This window comes from Triturus cristatus, chromosome 12 (assembly GCF_964204655.1).
Source record: "Triturus cristatus chromosome 12, aTriCri1.1, whole genome shotgun sequence".
Lineage (NCBI taxonomy): Eukaryota > Metazoa > Chordata > Amphibia > Caudata > Salamandridae > Triturus > Triturus cristatus.
In genome coordinates, this window is record NC_140595.1 from 827785419 (window position 1) to 827805325 (window position 19907).

Sequence of the window (19907 nt, forward strand, 5' to 3'; positions counted from 1 at the left end):
ACCGCTGGCCTAATCGCTCGCGACATTATTTGCTCCTTCACCCATTTACCAAACGTAGTCATCAATGCCCTTGTTGGTAGATGTTCCTGCGAATGTGAAATAAGCGCAATGCCAATTCCTGCTGGCATCTCCCCTCAAGGGCATGTTCATCTCATTGGACTTGATGTTGGCATAGATGTTGTGTCTGTTACCCCTTTAGTCCCTGCATTATTTAGTCTTAAGTTGACGATGCACAGGCCTGGGTTGAAGTGTCACCTGAAGTCCACCTTTATGTGACAATCGCAGCATTGCTGTGTTACTGAGCTGTAGGTCTCTTCGTTGACCTTTTCAAAGATGTTGGAAGGTCCACGTGTTTGATATGAGGAGGTCTCTCCCAAAGTGCCTTTGGGGTCTGTCCTTAATGTGGGAACTGAACTTTCATGGCCGAAGGACTGCCTAAGAGAGTTTGCAGCAGACTCTGGGTACAGAGAGGAGCACCCCCACTTTGGGCTATGATTTCTACTTTCAGTCCACGGGTTGAGGTAGGTGTTCTGCTTGGGTTTTCGGATCAGATAGAACCCGCTCATCAGAGCCTCTCTAACCCAGCCAGAACGTTACCCTCTCCCTAGGGCCTATTCACAACAAGTAACCACCGATATATACCACCTAAGGACAGGGAATTCCTAATATATATATATATATCTAGACCTTTTATAATACAAGTGGCGGCCTCGCGATCCCAGACGGACCCAGAACTTCCTACTCAGACGGCGGCCTCAGCCTCGCGGTCCCAGACGGACCCAGGACTTCCTACCCAGACGGCAGCCTCAGCCTCGCGGTCCCAGACGGACCCAGGACTTCCTACCCAGACGGCAGCCTCAGCCTCGCGGTCCCAGACGGACCCAGGACTTCCTACCCAGACGGCAGCCTCAGCCTCGAGGTCCCAGACGGACCCAGGACTTCCTACCCAGACGGCAGCCTCAGCCTCGCGGTCCCAGACGGACCCAGGACTTCCTACCCAGACGGCAGCCTCAGCCTCGCGGTCCCAGACGGACCCAGGACTTCCTACCCAGACGGCAGCCTCAGCCTCGCGGTCCCAGACGGACCCAGGACTTCCTACCCAGACGGCAGCCTCAGCCTCGCGGTCCCAGACGGACCCAGGACTTCCTACCCAGACGGCAGCCTCAGCACAAGTTCATCCTATGATTACCATAACATACAGCAGGGGAATCAGTTCTACTATTTACCAGATCACACAAGAACTGCCAGTTTGAGCACAACCTGTTCTCTGGTTCGAGGGGTTCCTCTCTCCCTTATTCAGTTACCACTTACCTGATCAGGGTTAACATCTGTTCATGTCAAGTCACAGCTGACTAGAAGAATAGGCTACCCTCTTATACAGAAACACGCAGCACATGTTGATTCACTACAAACTGAATACTTTATTATTTATTATATACGCAATCACATAACATTACTGTGTAACACATAACCTGCAAAGAAAAGTGAAAGATTAGGTTGTACACTCTAATAAGAAAGGGGTCGACATCACCTTAGTCGTGTGTAGCCTGCACTCAATGGTCATCTAGGTTCCCTTCTCGTCTGTGCCTCGGCTCGCCTGGAGATCACACCTCCGTAGCTCCCTTCTCCGAGTCACTGGGACCCCTTCCTCATCGGCTACTCTCTCCTCTCTGGCAATTCTGCTATAAGAGTATCTGTCTCTCGGTTTTTCTCCGCCTTCAAGTTTGTCATCTGTCTTCCCTGGAATAAGTAGTAGCTTTACTGCTAACGGCTAGATGCCGCCTACGGACTGAAGTAAGTGCCTCGTAACTGCCTCAGACTTTTACTAATATAGAGGTGCATTTCCTCATGGAAAATTCCGGCCCGTAACCTGCCGCCCACCAAATTCTTGTACCTCCCCGTGCCAAGGACACTTTCCCAGCCGGCCGGCCTGATGTAGCGTCTTCGGCATGAAGAAAAATACAATCCTTCGATAAGGGCCGGTCTGAGCCGGTTCTCTCCAAGCGAATAACACCTCATAACTAAAACATCCCCTTTAACCTAGAAGCATCTCACGCTGCCGGAGCAGAAAGAAAGATGGAGTCTCCCCCGTTTGAGGCCTACCAGGCCTGAATTCAGCACGGCTCCATGAAATACCCTCACTACAGGGCAGGTTATCCCTAATACTAACGAATCTATCCCCTAGGATATGTGTGCAAGCCCTAATCTATGGGGAAGAACACAGGATCATGTCGGAGTGCCTAGTAAATAGACTTCATTCACTACTCTAACCCTTAGGCTTGAATGGTAGAGAGACTGAAGTCACCCTAATCACCCATCAACACAATAGGGCCGGGAAAATCGAGCAGTACATTTCACCCTTGACTTCAGTCTATTATACATTCATTAAACAGAACTAACATCTGTGGAGGAATAATATGAAACAAAGCTAACTGATCTATGTCTAGTACCAAATGTGCAAAATTGAAGTAGTGAAGGAATACACTGAATAAAGCAACAAATAGAAATCAAAACAGCGATGGTAATTAGAATACCTCCTAATATTCGACGTAACAGATACAGGTCAGGTAACCAATTAAAGAGCCAGTCAAACCAGCCCTGGTCAATGTGTTTTCTAACTTCCTCCGTCAAGTCATGTAGCCTGTCAATGTGAGCGCAAATAGATTGTGTATGATCAGACAAGTTAAAACAACAAAGACCCTCAAAATCGGAGCAGTCGTGTCCATGTTTAAGCAAAAGATAATCAATGGCCGCTCGATTTTGCAAGATGGCTCTCCGTTCACCCTGGGCGTCTAACAGCATGTCAGATAGGACTGTAGAAGTATGATTAATGGATTTTACCATCCAGCAGGCCATTTTCTCAATAGATTTAGCATTATAAACCGCCAAAGCAGGAACACCAATAATTGAAATAGCCAGGCTAAGGTATTCAGACTTGGAATATAAATGCAAAGATGAGTCACAATCCTCCTGTAACATCACTGTATCTCGAATCACACGAGAATTGGCATTCGGATGTGACGAGAACATCAGTAAGCTGAGTCTCGTAATGGCACAGGGGCCACCAGAAATATTTGCGGGGACATATGGCCAAGAAGTGTTACCACATGAGAAAAGCCATCCGGCAGGTAGCAACATCGTGCGATAATGACTAGGGGTAACTACCAAACTCTTGCAAGTCATATTGTTCAGGACCGAAGCACATGTTTTCGGTGTCCTTTGAAAGCACAAAGTTCGCTCATGAAGGGTGAAGGAAGTAGCACCTTTCAATTTCAGACGTAGACATTCAGAAATTGCACTAGGATTACATGTAAGGAAAAAACACATATCTCCTTGTGTGATATTATAGGTAACTATTTGGGACTGGACGGGGGGTATCTGGTCCGGTAGTTCAGTACATAAGGGGCAATACGCATGGGTGGCAAAATCGCCCAGAAGAACATTGGGGCGAGCCTTTGAAATGTTGAAAATATTAGTTAGAGTTTCCAGCGAAGCAGGGACAGCAACCAGACAGGTCGCTAAGATGTCGTGTACAGATCTCATCGGCGTCAAACAAAAGTGAGGGGCATCGGTCACCCTTTTCGCCAGTAGGGTCCAAAAGTTCGATGACGAATCCCATGCAGCGAGGGAACGCGACACTCGGGCGCGTAGCTCATCCGGGGTTGACGGGAGTCCACCTCTCTCGTCGAACCAACCCGAAAATAGTCCGGCGACGACACATCCTGCAGCAACAGTCCAAAGAATGATCTGAAAGAGAATCAAATACAGGCATTAATCATTCTCGTAAGTAACATTTGTCAGCCGGGACCGCTTCCCAGCTATCTTTCCCTGGTCTCATAACTAAAATGGTGTTATCATGACCGGTGGCGATGACCTCTGCCTGTTCAGGGGGAGTCTTAGGCGACTGCACCCAAACCCTGGCCCCAGGGTTATCTGTGGAGCCAAAACCTTTCTGGCCTCGTACAGTTAGCAAAGTTGGGGCAGTGCCTTTTACCATCCCACCACTGAAGACAGGCATTATGAGTAATTGAGCCACTCGGTCAGTTCGATGGATCAGCAAATCGGCCTCACTGCTATTTAGCAGGAGCACCTTAATCTCTCCCTGATAATCACTGTCAATGACCCCTCCAAGTACCTGAATGCCTTTTACAGCCAGCCCCGATCTAGGGGCGATTAATCCAAAATTCCCGGGTGGTATATGAACACCAACACCGGTCGCGATGATGACCCGATCTTTACCTTTTATAACGGTGTCATCCATGGCATGCAAGTCTAAACCTGCCGACCCTGGGGTCGCTCTACATGGAGCCAAAGCTCCGGGAGTAATCTCCCAGTACATCACAGTCTCTCTGATTTCATTTGGCTAAGCATTAACATTCGGAGGGAACAAACGCATAAGTGGAGATTCAGCATTTAGAAAAGGACGATTATTCAAAATTAATAGCGCTTGGGACAAAAAGTCTCGCCAATTCTTATATTTGTCATCAGTTAATTTACGCAGCTGCCCCTTCAGCAGACCATTCAATCTCTCCACAAGACCCGAGGCCTGTGGATAGTATGGGACATGAAACACCCAGTCAATATTGTTTTCCACACAGAATTCCTGTACCAATCTTCCACGAAAATGGGATGCATTATCAGATTGAATTTGGAATGGCACACCATAATACATGATAATCAATTCCAATGTTTTAATGGTATTCAATTGGGTAGCTTGCTTACAGGGAAGGGCTACCAACAAGCCACTGTATGTATCAACAATAGTGCAAACATATTGACAATTCCTACTCATGGGAAGTGGACCGATATAATCAATTTGCCAAATTTGAGCGGGCAGTTTCCCGCGATGTAAATGACCTTTAACAATTTGGGGCACTTTGCGCTGTCTGATATGCTGACAAATGGGACAATGTAAAATAACATTCTTGATCAAATCTAAGGGAATATAAATTCCTCGATCAGCAGCCCACCTGCTAGTGGCTTTCTCTCCAAAATGTCCTGCCTTCTGGTGGGCCCATTTCGCCAATCCCGCAATATCAGAATCTTGCCTGTCCACCACTGCCTCAGCAATTTTAGATTTCTCATCTGCAATGTTATGAAAAAATTTGTCAAGAGAATCTATAGGGGTGTGAGCATCCACATGGAAGATTGTAACAGTACTCTGTGGGAGCATCTCCCAAATCTCCTGCCATAATTCTTTTCCCCACAACTGTTTTGAATGCAATTCCCAATTATGGGAATGCCAAGTCGGTAACCAAACTGCCAGTCCATTGGCAGTAGACCAAGAGTCGGTGAAAATATGACATGTGCCGGGTAATTCTTGTTTCAGGACTTGATAAACCGCATACAGTTCAGCAAATTGACTGCTCTTACCTTCACCAGTTGTGCTCAGCAGTTTTTGTGTGATCGGATTATAGGACACCGCTTTCCAGTGCCGTTTCGGCCCTATGAACCTTGCTGAACCATCCGTAAACCAGACATGGTTCCTGTCCTCCGCGGACAAATCATCAAAATGTCTACCCCACTTGACAGGAGACTCCTGTACTAAAGGTACGGAACATACACTCTCAGTCTCAGTCGATGGCGCTCGCGCCACCTGCTCATGTAAAGATGCAACTCCTTTTTGTCCCACACGTGCCCTGTCTTGTATATACCATTTCCATTTAATCACACTCGCCTCTTGAGCGTGTCCAATTCGGTGAGTTTTCGGCGAACTCATAACCCACTGCATAATAGGAATCTCAGGTCGCAAAACTATATCATGTCCCAAAGTCAATTGCTCGGTATCCACCAGAGCCCAATAACATGCAAGTAACTGTTTCTCAAAAGGTGTATAACGCTCACCAGCATCAGGTAACTTTTTGGTCCAGAAACCCAACGGCACTCTACTCCTGCCTTGCTTCTGCCACAAACTCCAATTCGCATAAAGGCCCTGTACAGACACATTCAAATCTACCTCACCATCACGTACGGGCCATAAATCCAAAGCATGTTGAATTGCCTCTTTTGCTAGGTTGAACGCATCTTGCTGTGGTTTATCCCAATCAAATGCATTCTTTTTACGGGTGACACGGTACAAGGGGGCCAATATTTGACTCAAATGAGGAATATGCTGACGCCAAAAACCAAATAAACCAATGAAGCTTTGGTCTTCTTTCCTATTCCTTGGAACTGCAAAATCAAGAATTTTCTGTTTAACCTGAGGGATCACTTCACGGTGCCCTTCATGCCAATTAATACCCAAAAATTTTACAGCCTGGGACGGGCCTTGTAGTTTATCCGGATTGATTTCCCAACCTTTCTCACGCAGGCACCCAATGACTCTGTCCAATTGGGTCTGAACTTCCTCCTGTGTTTCGCCTTGGATCAAAACATCATCAATATAATGACACATCTGAACTTGCGGATGAACCGGTACCTCAGCCAAATGCTCTGCCACCAGCCGGTGACATATCGTAGGGCTATGCACATAGCCCTGAGGAAGACTTCTAAACGTCATCTGACGCCCATTCCACGTAAAACTGAACTGTTCCTGACACTCAGGGGCAATCGGAATCGAAAAGAAAGCATTAGCAATATCAATTGACGCATACCATGTACCTGGATGTTTTTGGATTCTTTCAAGTAGAGTAATGACATCCGGTACTGCAACGGTCAAAGAGGGTGTGTGTTTGTTCAATTCTCGATAATGAACAGTCATACGCCAAGAATTATCACTCTTACGTACAGGCCAAACAGGATTATTCCAAGCAGAAGTAACTGGGGCTATAACACCTGCATCCACCAACTCCTGAATAGTGGTACTAATCTCCTCATGACCACCTGGAATACGATACTGCTTCTGACAAACCACTTTTGTCGCCTGAGGAACTTTTATGGGGGGCATTCGTAAACGACCAACCCGTATAGGCCTGGACGATATATAATGCGTAGTTCCAAATTGGTAACATCCATCATCTAAATGCAAAGTCATTCCTTTCAAAATATCAATTCCAATTATGAATTCCAAGAGAGGCACCACTAGTACAGAGTATTCTTTTCTAGGGATTCTACCTATTCTCATTTCAAGTAAGGTTTGAACTGCGGGAGTTTCCTTTCCACCTAATCCGGTAATTGTAAAAGGCTGACCTTTAAACTTCTTTGATTTTCCATGAATAAGAGTGGCCTCCGCTCCTGTATCTACCAATGCTCGGGCCCTTTGGATATTACGATGTCTCCAATAAATTTCAATATCTACATAGGGTCTATTATCTCTGTGAGCCCATCTGTGTACTGGAGCTTGACCTATTTCCTAGTCCTGTTTACTGCATTCTGTATACCAGGATAAATGAGGATAAAGACTCTCACGTTTCTTAGGTATCGGTACCTCCTGTTCATATCCATTCCCAGTACGAAATGGATTCGTGTCTTCTGCAGTACACTGCTGGTTTCGATCGGCCAAATTATGACGATCCTCTCTCCTCCTCAACTCAGGGGATTGATCCCTATCATCTCTACGTCTGCTGTAAATATAATCATTTTTTCCCCTCTCTCTTTCCTCTTCTCTCTCTCTGTCTCTCTCTCGACGGGGGGACATATCGCGTACATAACGTCGGTCATCACGACGAACAGAGCGCCCACGGCGGTCGTCATCACCGCTACCGTCAGAACCACCACGATCACACTCAGACATCCGAACACGCCGGGCACCCTCCTTCCGATCCAAGCCACGTTTGCGAAACAACTCCCACAAACGAGCAGTAGTCTCACCGTCAATGTCCTCCCTCCGCACACCATCGGCCAGAAGACCAGAAAAGATATCACGTCTAGTAAGTTTATTGTCACCAGGAGTACGAGTGTCAGGCCGGGACTGACGTTCAGGTTTAAACCACTCGCCTAACTCACCGAGTTGGCGTACCGATTCCAGTACCGTAGATAACACGTTACCAGTTTGATTAATCAATAAAGTCATCATGACCTGCTTATAAGCAACAGGGGAAGAACGAATAATACGATTCCGCACAGAAGATGTCAACGAACCATCAAGCAACCTGTCAGCAGTACCCAGAAAAATTGCCGTTTTCATCACCTCCTCTTTGAGACGTTGTGCAGCGTCGCGCAAAGTATACCACGGTTTGTCATTCACAGGCCAATCAGACTCAGTAGGGTACTTTATATTACAACCCTCAGTCGCCAATTGAAGTAAAGAAATTTGACCACCACCATTATAGTTACGAAAATGATCCTGTACAGTAGAATCCGAACTCAAGGAACAAAACTTCAAACAATCGCCATTATCTAACATAATGCCAGCAGCGCCAGTTCATAAAGGCGCACCATCCATGTTAGTAAGGTCTCACCAGCTCGCTGCCGAAATCGCTGCAAAATATCACTAATTTCCTGTTGAGTAAAGTCCTCCAAAGAGTCTAAAGAAACACCCTGCGGAGCAGCGGGAGACTGCTGCAGTTTCCGACGAAAAACTGGATGCACCGAGACCGCGGGATGAGCATCACAAGGAGCTCGACCAGTACACGTAGAGGAACAATCAGTGGAAGAAGCATCAACCCCACTCGAAGGACGAGCGCAATCACGGGGTGCACCATCAGGGGTGCGAGAAGCAGGCTTACAATCATGGCGGGAGCGGGAGGACTCGCGCTTGACAGATTCCTCACCCGAGGAACAAGAATCACTCGAATTCCAGATATTACCATCCCATTCATCAGGATTCCAATCCAGTCCGGCTTTCGCCACGACCAGACGCACCTTTCGAGTCGAAACCCGACCGCGCCGATTCTTGTATTTATAACGGGCAATTCGCACAGCCGCCCTCTCGGCAATAGTCTGGTAAGTCTCAAGTTTGTCAGCAAGCAACTTATTTTGACACCGCAACAAAGTATGAGAATTCTGAATCTCAACAAAGTGCGCTTCCACATCCTTAAGAGATATCTGTAGCTTCAACAACCTCTCATGCAGAATCCTGTACGCAGACAGAACAATCCAACCTCTGCGCCCCAAAATGGGAATCTCCTCACCCTTCGAGATGGGTGCCTTCTGTAAACAAGTAATCACATTAGCCGGCTCCGCCAGCTCCAAAGAAGAATTCCAATTCTCACTCAAACCAGTAGAATCAGCCCACTCACGGGCTAAGGCTTCATAAGGCGTTGAATCCCATCCGGGAATATCAACGGGCAACTTAAAAGTAGATTTTGACTTTCTAGAAAACATCATGAAAAAGAAAGAAGAAAAGAAAGAAAAAGAAAAGAAAGAAGAAGAAAAACTATACACACAATTACACCACAAATAATATACAAACAAAACCACGCACACGCCGAAAGCAAACACGAGACAACACGACGCACACAGGTTTCGAAAACGGTTCGTGACGCCAAATGTTCTGCTTGGGTTTTCGGATCAGATAGAACCCGCTCATCAGAGCCTCTCTAACCCAGCCAGAACGTTACCCTCTCCCTAGGGCCTATTCACAACAAGTAACCACCGATATATACCACCTAAGGACAGGGAATTCCTAATATATATATATATATATATCTAGACCTTTTATAATACAAGTGGCGGCCTCGCGATCCCAGACGGACCCAGAACTTCCTACTCAGACGGCGGCCTCAGCCTCGCGGTCCCAGACGGACCCAGGACTTCCTACCCAGACGGCAGCCTCAGCCTCGCGGTCCCAGACGGACCCAGGACTTCCTACCCAGACGGCAGCCTCAGCCTCGCGGTCCCAGACGGACCCAGGACTTCCTACCCAGACGGCAGCCTCAGCCTCGCGGTCCCAGACGGACCCAGGACTTCCTACCCAGACGGCAGCCTCAGCCTCGCGGTCCCAGACGGACCCAGGACTTCCTACCCAGACGGCAGCCTCAGCCTCGCGGTCCCAGACGGACCCAGGACTTCCTACCCAGACGGCAGCCTCAGCCTCGCGGTCCCAGACGGACCCAGGACTTCCTACCCAGACGGCAGCCTCAGCCTCGCGGTCCCAGACGGACCCAGGACTTCCTACCCAGACGGCAGCCTCAGCCTCGCGGTCCCAGACGGACCCAGGACTTCCTACCCAGACGGCAGCCTCAGCCTCGCGGTCCCAGACGGACCCAGGGCTTCCTACCCAGACGGCAGCCTCAGCCTCGCGGTCCCAGACGGACCCAGGACTTCCTACCCAGACGGCAGCCTCAGCACAAGTTCATCCTATGATTACCATAACATACAGCAGGGGAATCAGTTCTACTATTTACCAGATTACACAAGAACTGCCAGTTTGAGCACAACCTGTTCTCTGGTTCGAGGGGTTCCTCTCTCCCTTATTCAGTTACCACTTACCTGATCAGGGTTAACATCTGTTCATGTCAAGTCACAGCTGACTAGAAGAATAGGCTACCCTCTTATACAGAAACACGCAGCACATGTTGATTCACTACAAACTGAATACTTTATTATTTATTATATACGCAATCATATAACATTACTGTGTAACACATAACCTGCAAAGAAAAGTGAAAGATTAGGTTGTACACTCTAATAAGAAAGGGGTCGACATCACCTTAGTCGTGTGTAGCCTGCACTCAATGGTTATCTAGGTTCCCTTCTCGTCTGTGCCTCGGCTCGCCTGGAGATCACACCTCCGTAGCTCCCTTCTCCGAGTCACTGGGACCCCTTCCTCATCGGCTACTCTCTCCTCTCTGGCAATTCTGCTATAATAGTATCTGTCTCTCGGTTTTTCTCCGCCTTCAAGTTTGTCATCTGTCTTCCCTGGAATAAGTAGTAGCTTTACTGCTAACGGCTAGATGCCGCCTACGGACTGAAGTAAGTGCCTCGTAACTGCCTCAGACTTTTACTAATATAGAGGTGCATTTCCTCATGGAAAATTCCGGCCCGTAACCTGCCGCCCACCAAATTCTTGTACCTCCCCGTGCCAAGGACACTTTCCCAGGCGGCCGGCCTGATGTAGCGTCTTCGGCATGAAGAAAAATACAATCCTTCGATACGGGCCGGTCTGAGCCGGTTCTCTCCAAGCGAATAACACCTCATAACTAAAACATCCCCTTTAACCTAGAAGCATCTCACGCTGCCGGAGCAGAAAGAAAGATGGAGTCTCCCCCGTTTGAGGCCTACCAGGCCTGAATTCAGCACGGCTCCATGAAATACCCTCACTACAGGGCAGGTTATCCCTAATACTAACAAATCTATCCCCTAGGATATGTGTGCAAGCCCTAATCTATGGGGAAGAACACAGGATCATGTCGGAGTGCCTAGTAAATAGACTTCATTCACTACTCTAACCCTTAGGCTTGAATGGTAGAGAGACTGAAGTCACCCTAATCACCCATCAACACAATAGGGCCGGGAAAATCGAGCAGTACAGTAGGGTGGGGAATTAAAACCTTTCTTTGAATGTGCGTCCTTAACTGTGCAGGCAAAAATTATCTGTTTCCCAACCCTGACTGAAACACTTCAGATAATCTGCATCAGCAACGCAATCACTCTTTGCATTTCACATTGTACTTCCGTCTATATTTCCTATAAGTATTTGTGGTTTTTTGGGGGGTTTTGTTTTTAAGATGTTAAAGTTTCTTTTTTTTCACAAAAGACATGACTCTTGTATAGTGCATTTTGTGAATTAAGTCGCCTTCGGGTTCACACAGAGTGATGGTTACAAATTTGCTCTGGGAATAGACATGGAGGGCAGAAGAAGAAAGACTGAACAAGATCCACAAGTGAAGGCGGGGGGGGGGAGGGGAAGGTGAGGGTGCTTACAGCAAGCTGCAACCACCCAAAGGGGGAGGAGGTTCCTCGGGGAATAGAAGTGGAGGGCAGAAGAAGAGAGACTGAACAAGACCCACAAGTGAAGGCGAGGGGGGGGCACGGTGATGGTGCTCACAGCAAGCTGCAACCACCCCAATGGCCAGGAGGTCCCTCAGGGAATAGACGTGGAGGGCAGAAGAGGAGAGAGAGAACAAGACCCACAAGTGAAGGCGAGAGGGACATAGATAAAGAAACAGAAGATAAAGGAAAGGAGCAGTGGAAGAGCAGAGAGATGGAGTGGCTGGACGAGTGAGGGAAAGATGATTGGGAAGAGAGAAGTGAAAGATCAGTAGAGGGAGTGGCGAGGCAGGTGAAAAGTGAAACCAAGAAGTGCGAACGAGGTAGGGGTGCACTATATAATTGTAGACACCATGTCTTGAGCCCCCATGAAAGAGCAAGATATCTGAGAACATGGCTTCTTTATGGATTTGCATTTATCTTTGCATCCTAACTGGAAATCCCATTTCCACCATTGGAGGCAAATACTTTCTGCTTTATAAATTTCTACTTCAGTTCATCGGTTCGAATATTTTCACCATTATGTAAGCTGTACCCCTTTTTATGTGCTGATTCTACATTCTGCTCAAGGAAAGCTTCTCTCTTAGCCCAACACTCTCAGTGGAAGGGAAGCGGATTTATTGCTATATCTTATTTACGGTGCATTGATCCCTTAGGTTCTTCTCGACTTAAAAGGCGTCAGAAAACCTTTTAACCACGACTTCCGGTAGCTGCATCAGCGAGGGAGCATGTAGGGGGGCGGAGATACTCCCTCTGTTTCCAAACCTTAAGATCACTTCCATGCCACTTTCGAACCCAGTGTTAATAACGGAAGCAAAAGAAACCAACCTTCAAAGAAGACTAGTTTAAAAATCTCTGCCCGAACCAGCCAAGGGGTCTTCCCTTCCTCCTAACTTTAACTATCAAGATAAGACCTAGATGGCACCAAACAAAAGCCCAGTCAAAAGTCTCCTTCATGCTCACTCGTCAAATGCAAGACGATCTCGCCTAAGCGACTTCATGCACTCCATAGAACTGCACGAAGCCAGCCTTCCCATCCTGTTGACGGAATTTCCCAAGTAGTGGGCTATAAGTTTATGGTTGTTCCATTTAGACTTAAGTCTGCTCCTGGTATCTTTGCGAAGTTCCTTGGAGCGTAGCCGCTGATGTTTTTTAGGGAGCACACTTAGGTCTGACTAATCTCGCCACTCATAAATGGGCAGACAGCAGACAATTCTGCAATCGCCATCTCTGCTGGACTTCTTTCATGTAAATGCATTTTTGTCACTCCCATCTGCTACTGTCCAACAGAAGCCTGAACTAATCTCCTGAAAAGGGTATTCTTTTCTTTGCCACAGACGATTGGTCAGGACTTTCTTGACCCTGCCGTGTCCAGTCTTTTTGCTCAAGTAAATCCCTCAGTTTCTATTCTTAATCTCACTGCTCCCACTGGTCAGTCTGCATAACTTTGAGTTCTGACACGTTAACATTCAGTAGCTTATGGAACAGGTGTCCAAGAGAAAGATGCTTGAACGCAAGGTAGTTCCCATTGGGCATTTGGAGTGAAATTGAGTTCCCAGAAGGTGCTGATCCCTATCCAAGGGCTCCCTTGACCAAAGGTAAGCCTGCCGCTGAGACACTCTTGAGTAATATTCATCATGCTGCAAAGCAGCCCCATGGAAGTGACACTGCTGCTTGCTTCGGCAGTCACTCAAGGCGGGATGCTTATTTTGGTCAGTCTGTCCTAAAAATCCAGTCCAGGTGTAGGTTTAGCCCTCTGTGATCTCAACAATTCTGTGCGGCTTGGCTCTACAGAAGATCCTATTTGGGATCACAGCTTTTACAGGTGAGTACCCATCTCTGTGGCCTGGACATTGCGGTGAAGCTAGGCCATGATTTAGGGTTTATTGACAGGTCAGGATGAGCCATGGGAAGATAAAGAAATGTTCTTTATGATCCATTTCTTGTTAATTGGGTTACTTTATGTTTAACAAAGTCTTCAGCGGTTACTTTTTATTGTTCTGATGCAGTGTGATCTGCAACTGAGTCTGTGTGATTCAAGCATGACTCTAGTTTCTTCTGCTGTTTTAGAAGAACACGTCCGGTGCCAGTGTAGAGCTCATGTGATTTCATCCTTATTATTTTTCTATTTCAGGAGAGCGTCGCGGAGGCCCCTGACCTGATGATGTTCTATAAAGCGTCTGAAGTTTTCTGGGAAGTGCCATACCTTGCCACAGAGGGGCTGCCCCCTCTGAAACTTCAAGCCTGCGTCAAACCACAGCGGACTGCCTTTGACATGTATAGAAAACTGCAGGAATGGGATGCGTAGCGGTCAGTCTCAATGGTACACTGTCGTTTGACCCTGCTGACCCAAAACAAACCAATGGACTGCGTGAGCTGCCGCACTAGAAGGAGACCGGCTTTTGTGAGCTTGTTCTGAATGGCTCCCTCTTGGTCACACACCTGTCCTGTGGCAGCTGATGAGAGGCAAAAGGCTCTTAGGAGCAATTAGCCAAGATCCAAGAGCTGAGCTGCTCGATCAGTAGTCCATGGCCTGTAATGTCCATCTCCAGGGCAGGTCCCAGGTATCACTTCACACTCATCTCTGCTGCGTAAGGAGTTCGGAGAACTCTTATCCAGTTCAAGTGGCTTAAGAAACATACCGTCCTGTAGGTGCGTCTGTAAAGAAACAAAAGGAACTGTTTGAGTGAATGAAAAATAACCACAACTGGCCAATGGAAGAAGCTCTTTCCACTCGCTATGCCCAGCTGCTTCTCAGACCAGTTATCACTACATTTGTAGGGTCCCCTTCCGCCCTGGAACGATGCAGCTCCAGTGTGCACCCTTGGTAGGGGAGATGGCAGTGTGTACCGTGCTGAGGTCTACAGGGCTGTGCTGCAGGTCACTGACCCTGAGCTGGGGGTTCTCTTGGACAAAGGTTGCCTTACTGGGATGCTGGAGCATTGCTGCAGGTCACAGGAACTCCCACCCAAATGTGGCATCTACTGGTTCCCAGCTGGGTCTAAGTGTCTGTTACAATCACAAATTATATATTCTGCGTGACAATCTGTGTGTGAATATTTAAATGTTTCTCTTAGCACTTTGCTCAATTATTATCATGTGCCACTCTATTGTTTGTCTGATTTCGTGTTTTCATTAAAATATTTTTATTCGTATCTTACAATCCAATGTCAGTTCTATGTCCTTGAGTTCCGAAGCCGATGCAAGTGGAAGAGATTAAAAAGGATGAGAAACCCAGACCTTTACTGGATGTGGCGTGGTTTATTATGTGATCCAATCAACCTAGAGGTGGTTCTTCGAATAAACGAGGAATGCTTCCACAGAAACCATTCTTCACCCTTTGCTCCCACGGGAACCATTCTTCACCCTTGGCTCCCACGGAAACCATTCTTCACCCTTGGCTCCCACGGAAACCATTCTTCACCCTTGGCTTCCACAGAAACCATTCTTCACCCTTGGCTCCCACGGGAACCATTCTTCACCCTTGGCTCCCACGGGAACCATTCTTCACCCTTGGCTCCCACGGGAACCATTCTTCACCCTTGGCTCCCACGGAAACCATTCTTTACCCTTGGCTCCCACGGAAACCATTCTTCACCCTTGGCTTCCACAGAAACCATTCTTCACCCTTGGCTCCCACGGAAACCATTCTTCACCCTTAGCTTCCACAGAAACCATTCTTCACCCTTGGCTTCCACAGAAACCATTCTTCACCCTTGGCTCCTACGGAAACCATTCTTCACCCTTAGCTTCCACAGAAACCATTCTTCACCCTTGGCTTACACAGAAACCATTCTTCACCCTTGGCTCCTACAGAAACCATTCTTCACCCTTGGCTCCCACAGAAACCATTCTTCACCCTTGGCTCCTACGGAAACCATTCTTCACCCTTGGCTCCCACAGAAACCATTCTTCACCCTTGGCTCCCACAGAAACCATTCTTCACCCTTGGCTCCCACAGAAACCATTCTTCACCCTTGGCTCCCACAGAAACCATTCTTCACCCTTGGCTCGCACGGAAACCATTCTTCACCCTTGGCTCCCACGGAAACCATTCGTCACCCTTGGCTCCTACAAAAATCATTCGTCACCCTTGGCTCCCACGGAAATCTTTGGACCGGAGGCGTGCGGTTTAATTGCGTGAGAGCCCAGTCTGTGGTTTGAGAAACAACTTTTGCTTACATTTTTAAAAGCTCTGGCAATCTACATACAATACACCCTATTAAAGCTAAAGTTAAACATAGTACATGTAAAATAAAATGGAGCATTTTACATATTTTCTAGCCAGCACATTATAAAGGAAGTTGAATGATTAGGAGGGTTTTTCAGGATACCGTGAAGGACAGCAGGGCACTGAGGCAATGCGGATGGTGCAGACTCAATAGATTAAATTAAACCAATTTCCAGATCATCATTTGGGCATCATTTCTGGTTGCTTTTAACATCATTGAACTTGTACAATTATTGTTGAGCAGTTTACAGTACATTATATAGTAGGACTCCTGATGAGACAGTAGGCTTTTTAGTCACCCCTAGTCCCAACATTCACACTGCTGCTTCCTGCTTTTCTGTAGGGCCTGCTTGTAAGTCCTCATGCTTCTTAGAGCAGGAGAAGTGCCTGCTTGTAAGTCCTCATTCTTAGAGTAGGAGAAGGGCCTGCAGGTAAGTACTCATACTTCTTAGACCAGGAGAAAGGCCTGCAGGTAAGTACTCATACTTCTTAGAGCAGGAGAAGGGCCTGCTAGAGCAGGAGAAGGGCCTGCTTGTAAGTCCTCATTCTTAGAGCAGGATAAGGGCCTGCAGGTAAGTACTCATACTTCTTAGACCAGGAGAAAGGCCTGCTGGAGCAGGAGAAGGGCCTGCTTGTAAGTCCTCATTCTTAGAGCAGGAGAAGGGCCTGCAGGTAAGTACTCCTACTTCTTAGACCAGGAGAAAGGCCTGCTGGAGCAGGAGAAGGGCCTGCAGGTAAGTACTCATACTTCTTAGACCAGGAGAAAGGCCTTCTAGAGCAGGAGAAGGGCCTGCTTGTAAGTCCTCATACTCCTTAGAGCAGGAGACGGGCCTGCTAGAGCAGAAGAAGGGCCTGCTTGTAAGTCCTCATACTTCTTAGAGCAGGAGAAGGACCTGCAGGTAAGTCCTCATGCTTCTTAGAGCAGGATAAACGAATAGACGCATCACTGTGAATGCTCAAATGCGAGGGCAAGCTTGGATTTTAGGAGGATCCCTGTAAGAAACTGGCTCTATATATACTACATCAAAATGAGGTATAGTGTGTATAGAATCCAAGTGTCCCCAGAGGGAGGCAGAGGTTAAAGTTAGATAGAACCTTACTCTCTAATAGTGGTAGCCTGGTCGAGCAGTAAGGCAGTATCAGAGGACAGTGTTACGCATTTGATGTACACAAATGAATTCACACACTCAAGAACTAAACTCTAGGCCAATTGTGTTTGTATAAAGAAATATAATGTTGTTTTATTTCTAGAACCAAGCAAGCCTGGTACAGGTAAGCATATAAATACTTTTCAGTAATGCATTACTGGATATAGAACAGTTTGAAAATGCAATAGAAATTGTACTTTGATTTACAGGGGCGCAGTAGTATGAAAATGCAACAGATGCTGTACATTGGAATGAAGCTTTTCCAGTAAATTACAAGTAAGTTACTTTTTACGTTACTTTTCTAACTCGGTGCTGGATACCTAGATTCAGCACTGGGACATTTCCTGCAAACAGGTAAGACATTGCGTTTTGGGTATTAGTGCGATTTTTAAAGGATATTTTCAGATTTCAAAACTCCACACTGAAAAACCTTTTGGGAGCAGTGCATTGAAATGAATAGGCTTTTTTTGTTTTTTTTAATTCTTTTTATTGGCATTTATAGTAAACAGAGTGCGGATATTTGCACATACAGATTTACAGTAAACATGTGCCCTTGGAGCACCGTGTGCAGCGGATCTCACAAGCTTAGAGTGTTAGGGTCCCCGCTCTATCCTATGTCTAGGCCCATCCCACTGACGAACGCTGTGTGAAATGAATAGGCTTTTACAGTAAATTGCAGGTAAGTTACTTTTTACGTTACTTTTCTAACTCAATGCCGGATACCTAGATTCAGCACTGGGACATTTCCTGCAAACGGGTGAGTAAACACGTTTTGGTCATTTGTGCGATTTTTAAGACTCCACACTTAGAAACTTTTTGGAGAAAAAGTGTCAATGTTATCCTATGGAGGGAAAAGAGGTTAACGGTTCTGAGGTAAGTAATGTGGGAGTTAAGGTTCTGGGGTTAGACTCAGAGGTCCCCCAGGGTCAGTGATGCACTGTTGTTGCACCCTCAGCGGCACTAGGGCGGCCGGTTGCAGAGTGTGGAGGCGCAATGTTATCCAGTGGGGGATAGGGGGCCTCCGATTGGTGGCTGCTGGCAAGCAAGCCACTGGGTTGTGGGAGCAAAGCTCTTAGGGTTAAGGTCAGGGCAAATGGGGAAACAAAGTAGCACAAAAGGTGCACCCTCAGCGGCACTGGGGCAGTTGGGTGCAGAGTGCTGTTTCGACGTCGGGCGCCCTGTTGTTTTCTATGGAGTACCTCCGGTTTGCAAAAGCACTGCAGGCAGGGAGACGAAGGACTTCTGGGTGCGACCACCACTTGGAGAGGTAAGTTGGGAAGTTTAAGGGTTGGCTAGGCACAGTCGGTCTGGGCACACAAGGCCGTGGGGCATCGGGTGCAGGGGTGCCTTTTGGGGTCGGATCTTCTTACCAGCTCCTGGTCGCGGTTAGGGGGGCCTTCTGGATTTAGGCTGCAGGCGTCGGCTGGAGGCTTGAGGCAGGTCAGGGGTCGCCGGATCTCGGGTCCGGATCGCTGGGGAGACCTCCTCGTGGTGTTTTTCCACTCGAGCTCGGCGCGTGTTTGGCGGGTGCAGAGTGGGCTGGATTCGCGGTCTCTGGAAGCTGCAGTTTGAACAAATCCGGTGTTCACAGGAGATGCAGTCTTTAGAAGTGAAGGCAGGCAGGTCCTCCGCATTTCTTGAGGTTGCTGGCTGCAGGACACACCGGGATTTTGCAGGAGAAGGTTCGAGGGTGAGACAGGCCGGTAGGGCTGGGGCCGGGCCAAGTCAGTGGGCGTCCTCCTCTTGTTAGCTTTGCACAGCTCTTCAGTCATTCTTCTTATCTTCTTTCTTGTTTCTTGTCTGGATCTGAGGAAGCAAGGTTCAGGGTGCCCCCCGCAATAATAAATGTAGGGGTCTTACAGGTAGGTAGGGTCCCTTCCCTGGGGTGGGTACACCCCCTATTCTGCCGCTCTCCAGTAGGAGGGGGACAGGAGCCTGTCCCTGGTTGGCTGGGTCCCTCCATCCTCAAGATGGCGGGGACTCGAGGTTGTGCTTCACCTTGCCTCCCCCACCTGAGGGGTGGAGTTGGCTGAGGTGGGCACACCTCTCTTCCTTACTTGCTTTTCCCGCTGGTTCTCCCACCCAAAGTGGGGGGTAGAACCAGTGGGAACCAGTTGCTGAAAGCAGCAAATGGTCTGGAGGGGCTCACAAAGGCGGCATGCCTTTGAAGCTTCTCCTTCATGAACCCTGACCATCCAGGGGGAGGAGGCTTGGCACCTCGTCCCAGGATGTGCATTGTTTCAGGCCCCTGAGAGCAGCAGTTCTCGACCCAGTGGTCCAGAAACATGTCTGGTGGTGGCAGCCTAGGCAGCCACTCAGTCAGGTCACTAGAAGTTGGTCGAGTTTCAGGGGGCATCTCTAAGATGCCCTCTATTGTGCATTTTACATTAAATCCCACACTGGCATCAGTGTGGGTTTAATGTGCTGAGAAGTTTGATACCAAACTTCCCGGTCTTCAGTGTAGCCATTATGGTGTTGTGGAGTTCATAATGACAACCTCCCAGCACCATATACTCTTAATAGCACTGCACTTACAGTGCCCAGGAATGGACTTGGGCACTGTAGGGGTACAGAGCTCATGCACCTGTACCCCCACCACTGGCATAGGGCACCCAGCTAGAGGGGTGACTGATGTATGCCAGGGCAGTGGTTTGTGGGCGTGGCACACAGGGATGTGTGCCATGTCGACTCTTCACTTTGTTCTGCACCACAACACG

The 19907-nt window shown here is 47.8% G+C and overlaps 1 protein-coding gene across 2 annotated transcripts in view; it reads left to right on the forward strand.

Moving 5' to 3' along the window:
- PPP1R35 (protein phosphatase 1 regulatory subunit 35) overlaps nt 1-14966 on the forward strand; it is an 89628-nt gene extending 74662 nt beyond the window's left edge. For both annotated transcript variants that reach the window (XM_085638045.1, XM_085638046.1), the window contains exon 5: nt 13946-14966. In XM_085638045.1, coding sequence (XP_085494171.1) covers nt 13946-14119 — 174 coding nt within the window. In that variant the 3' untranslated portion in view covers nt 14120-14966. The remainder of the gene's footprint in view (nt 1-13945) is intronic.
- Nucleotides 14967-19907: the final 4941 nt, after the last annotated feature.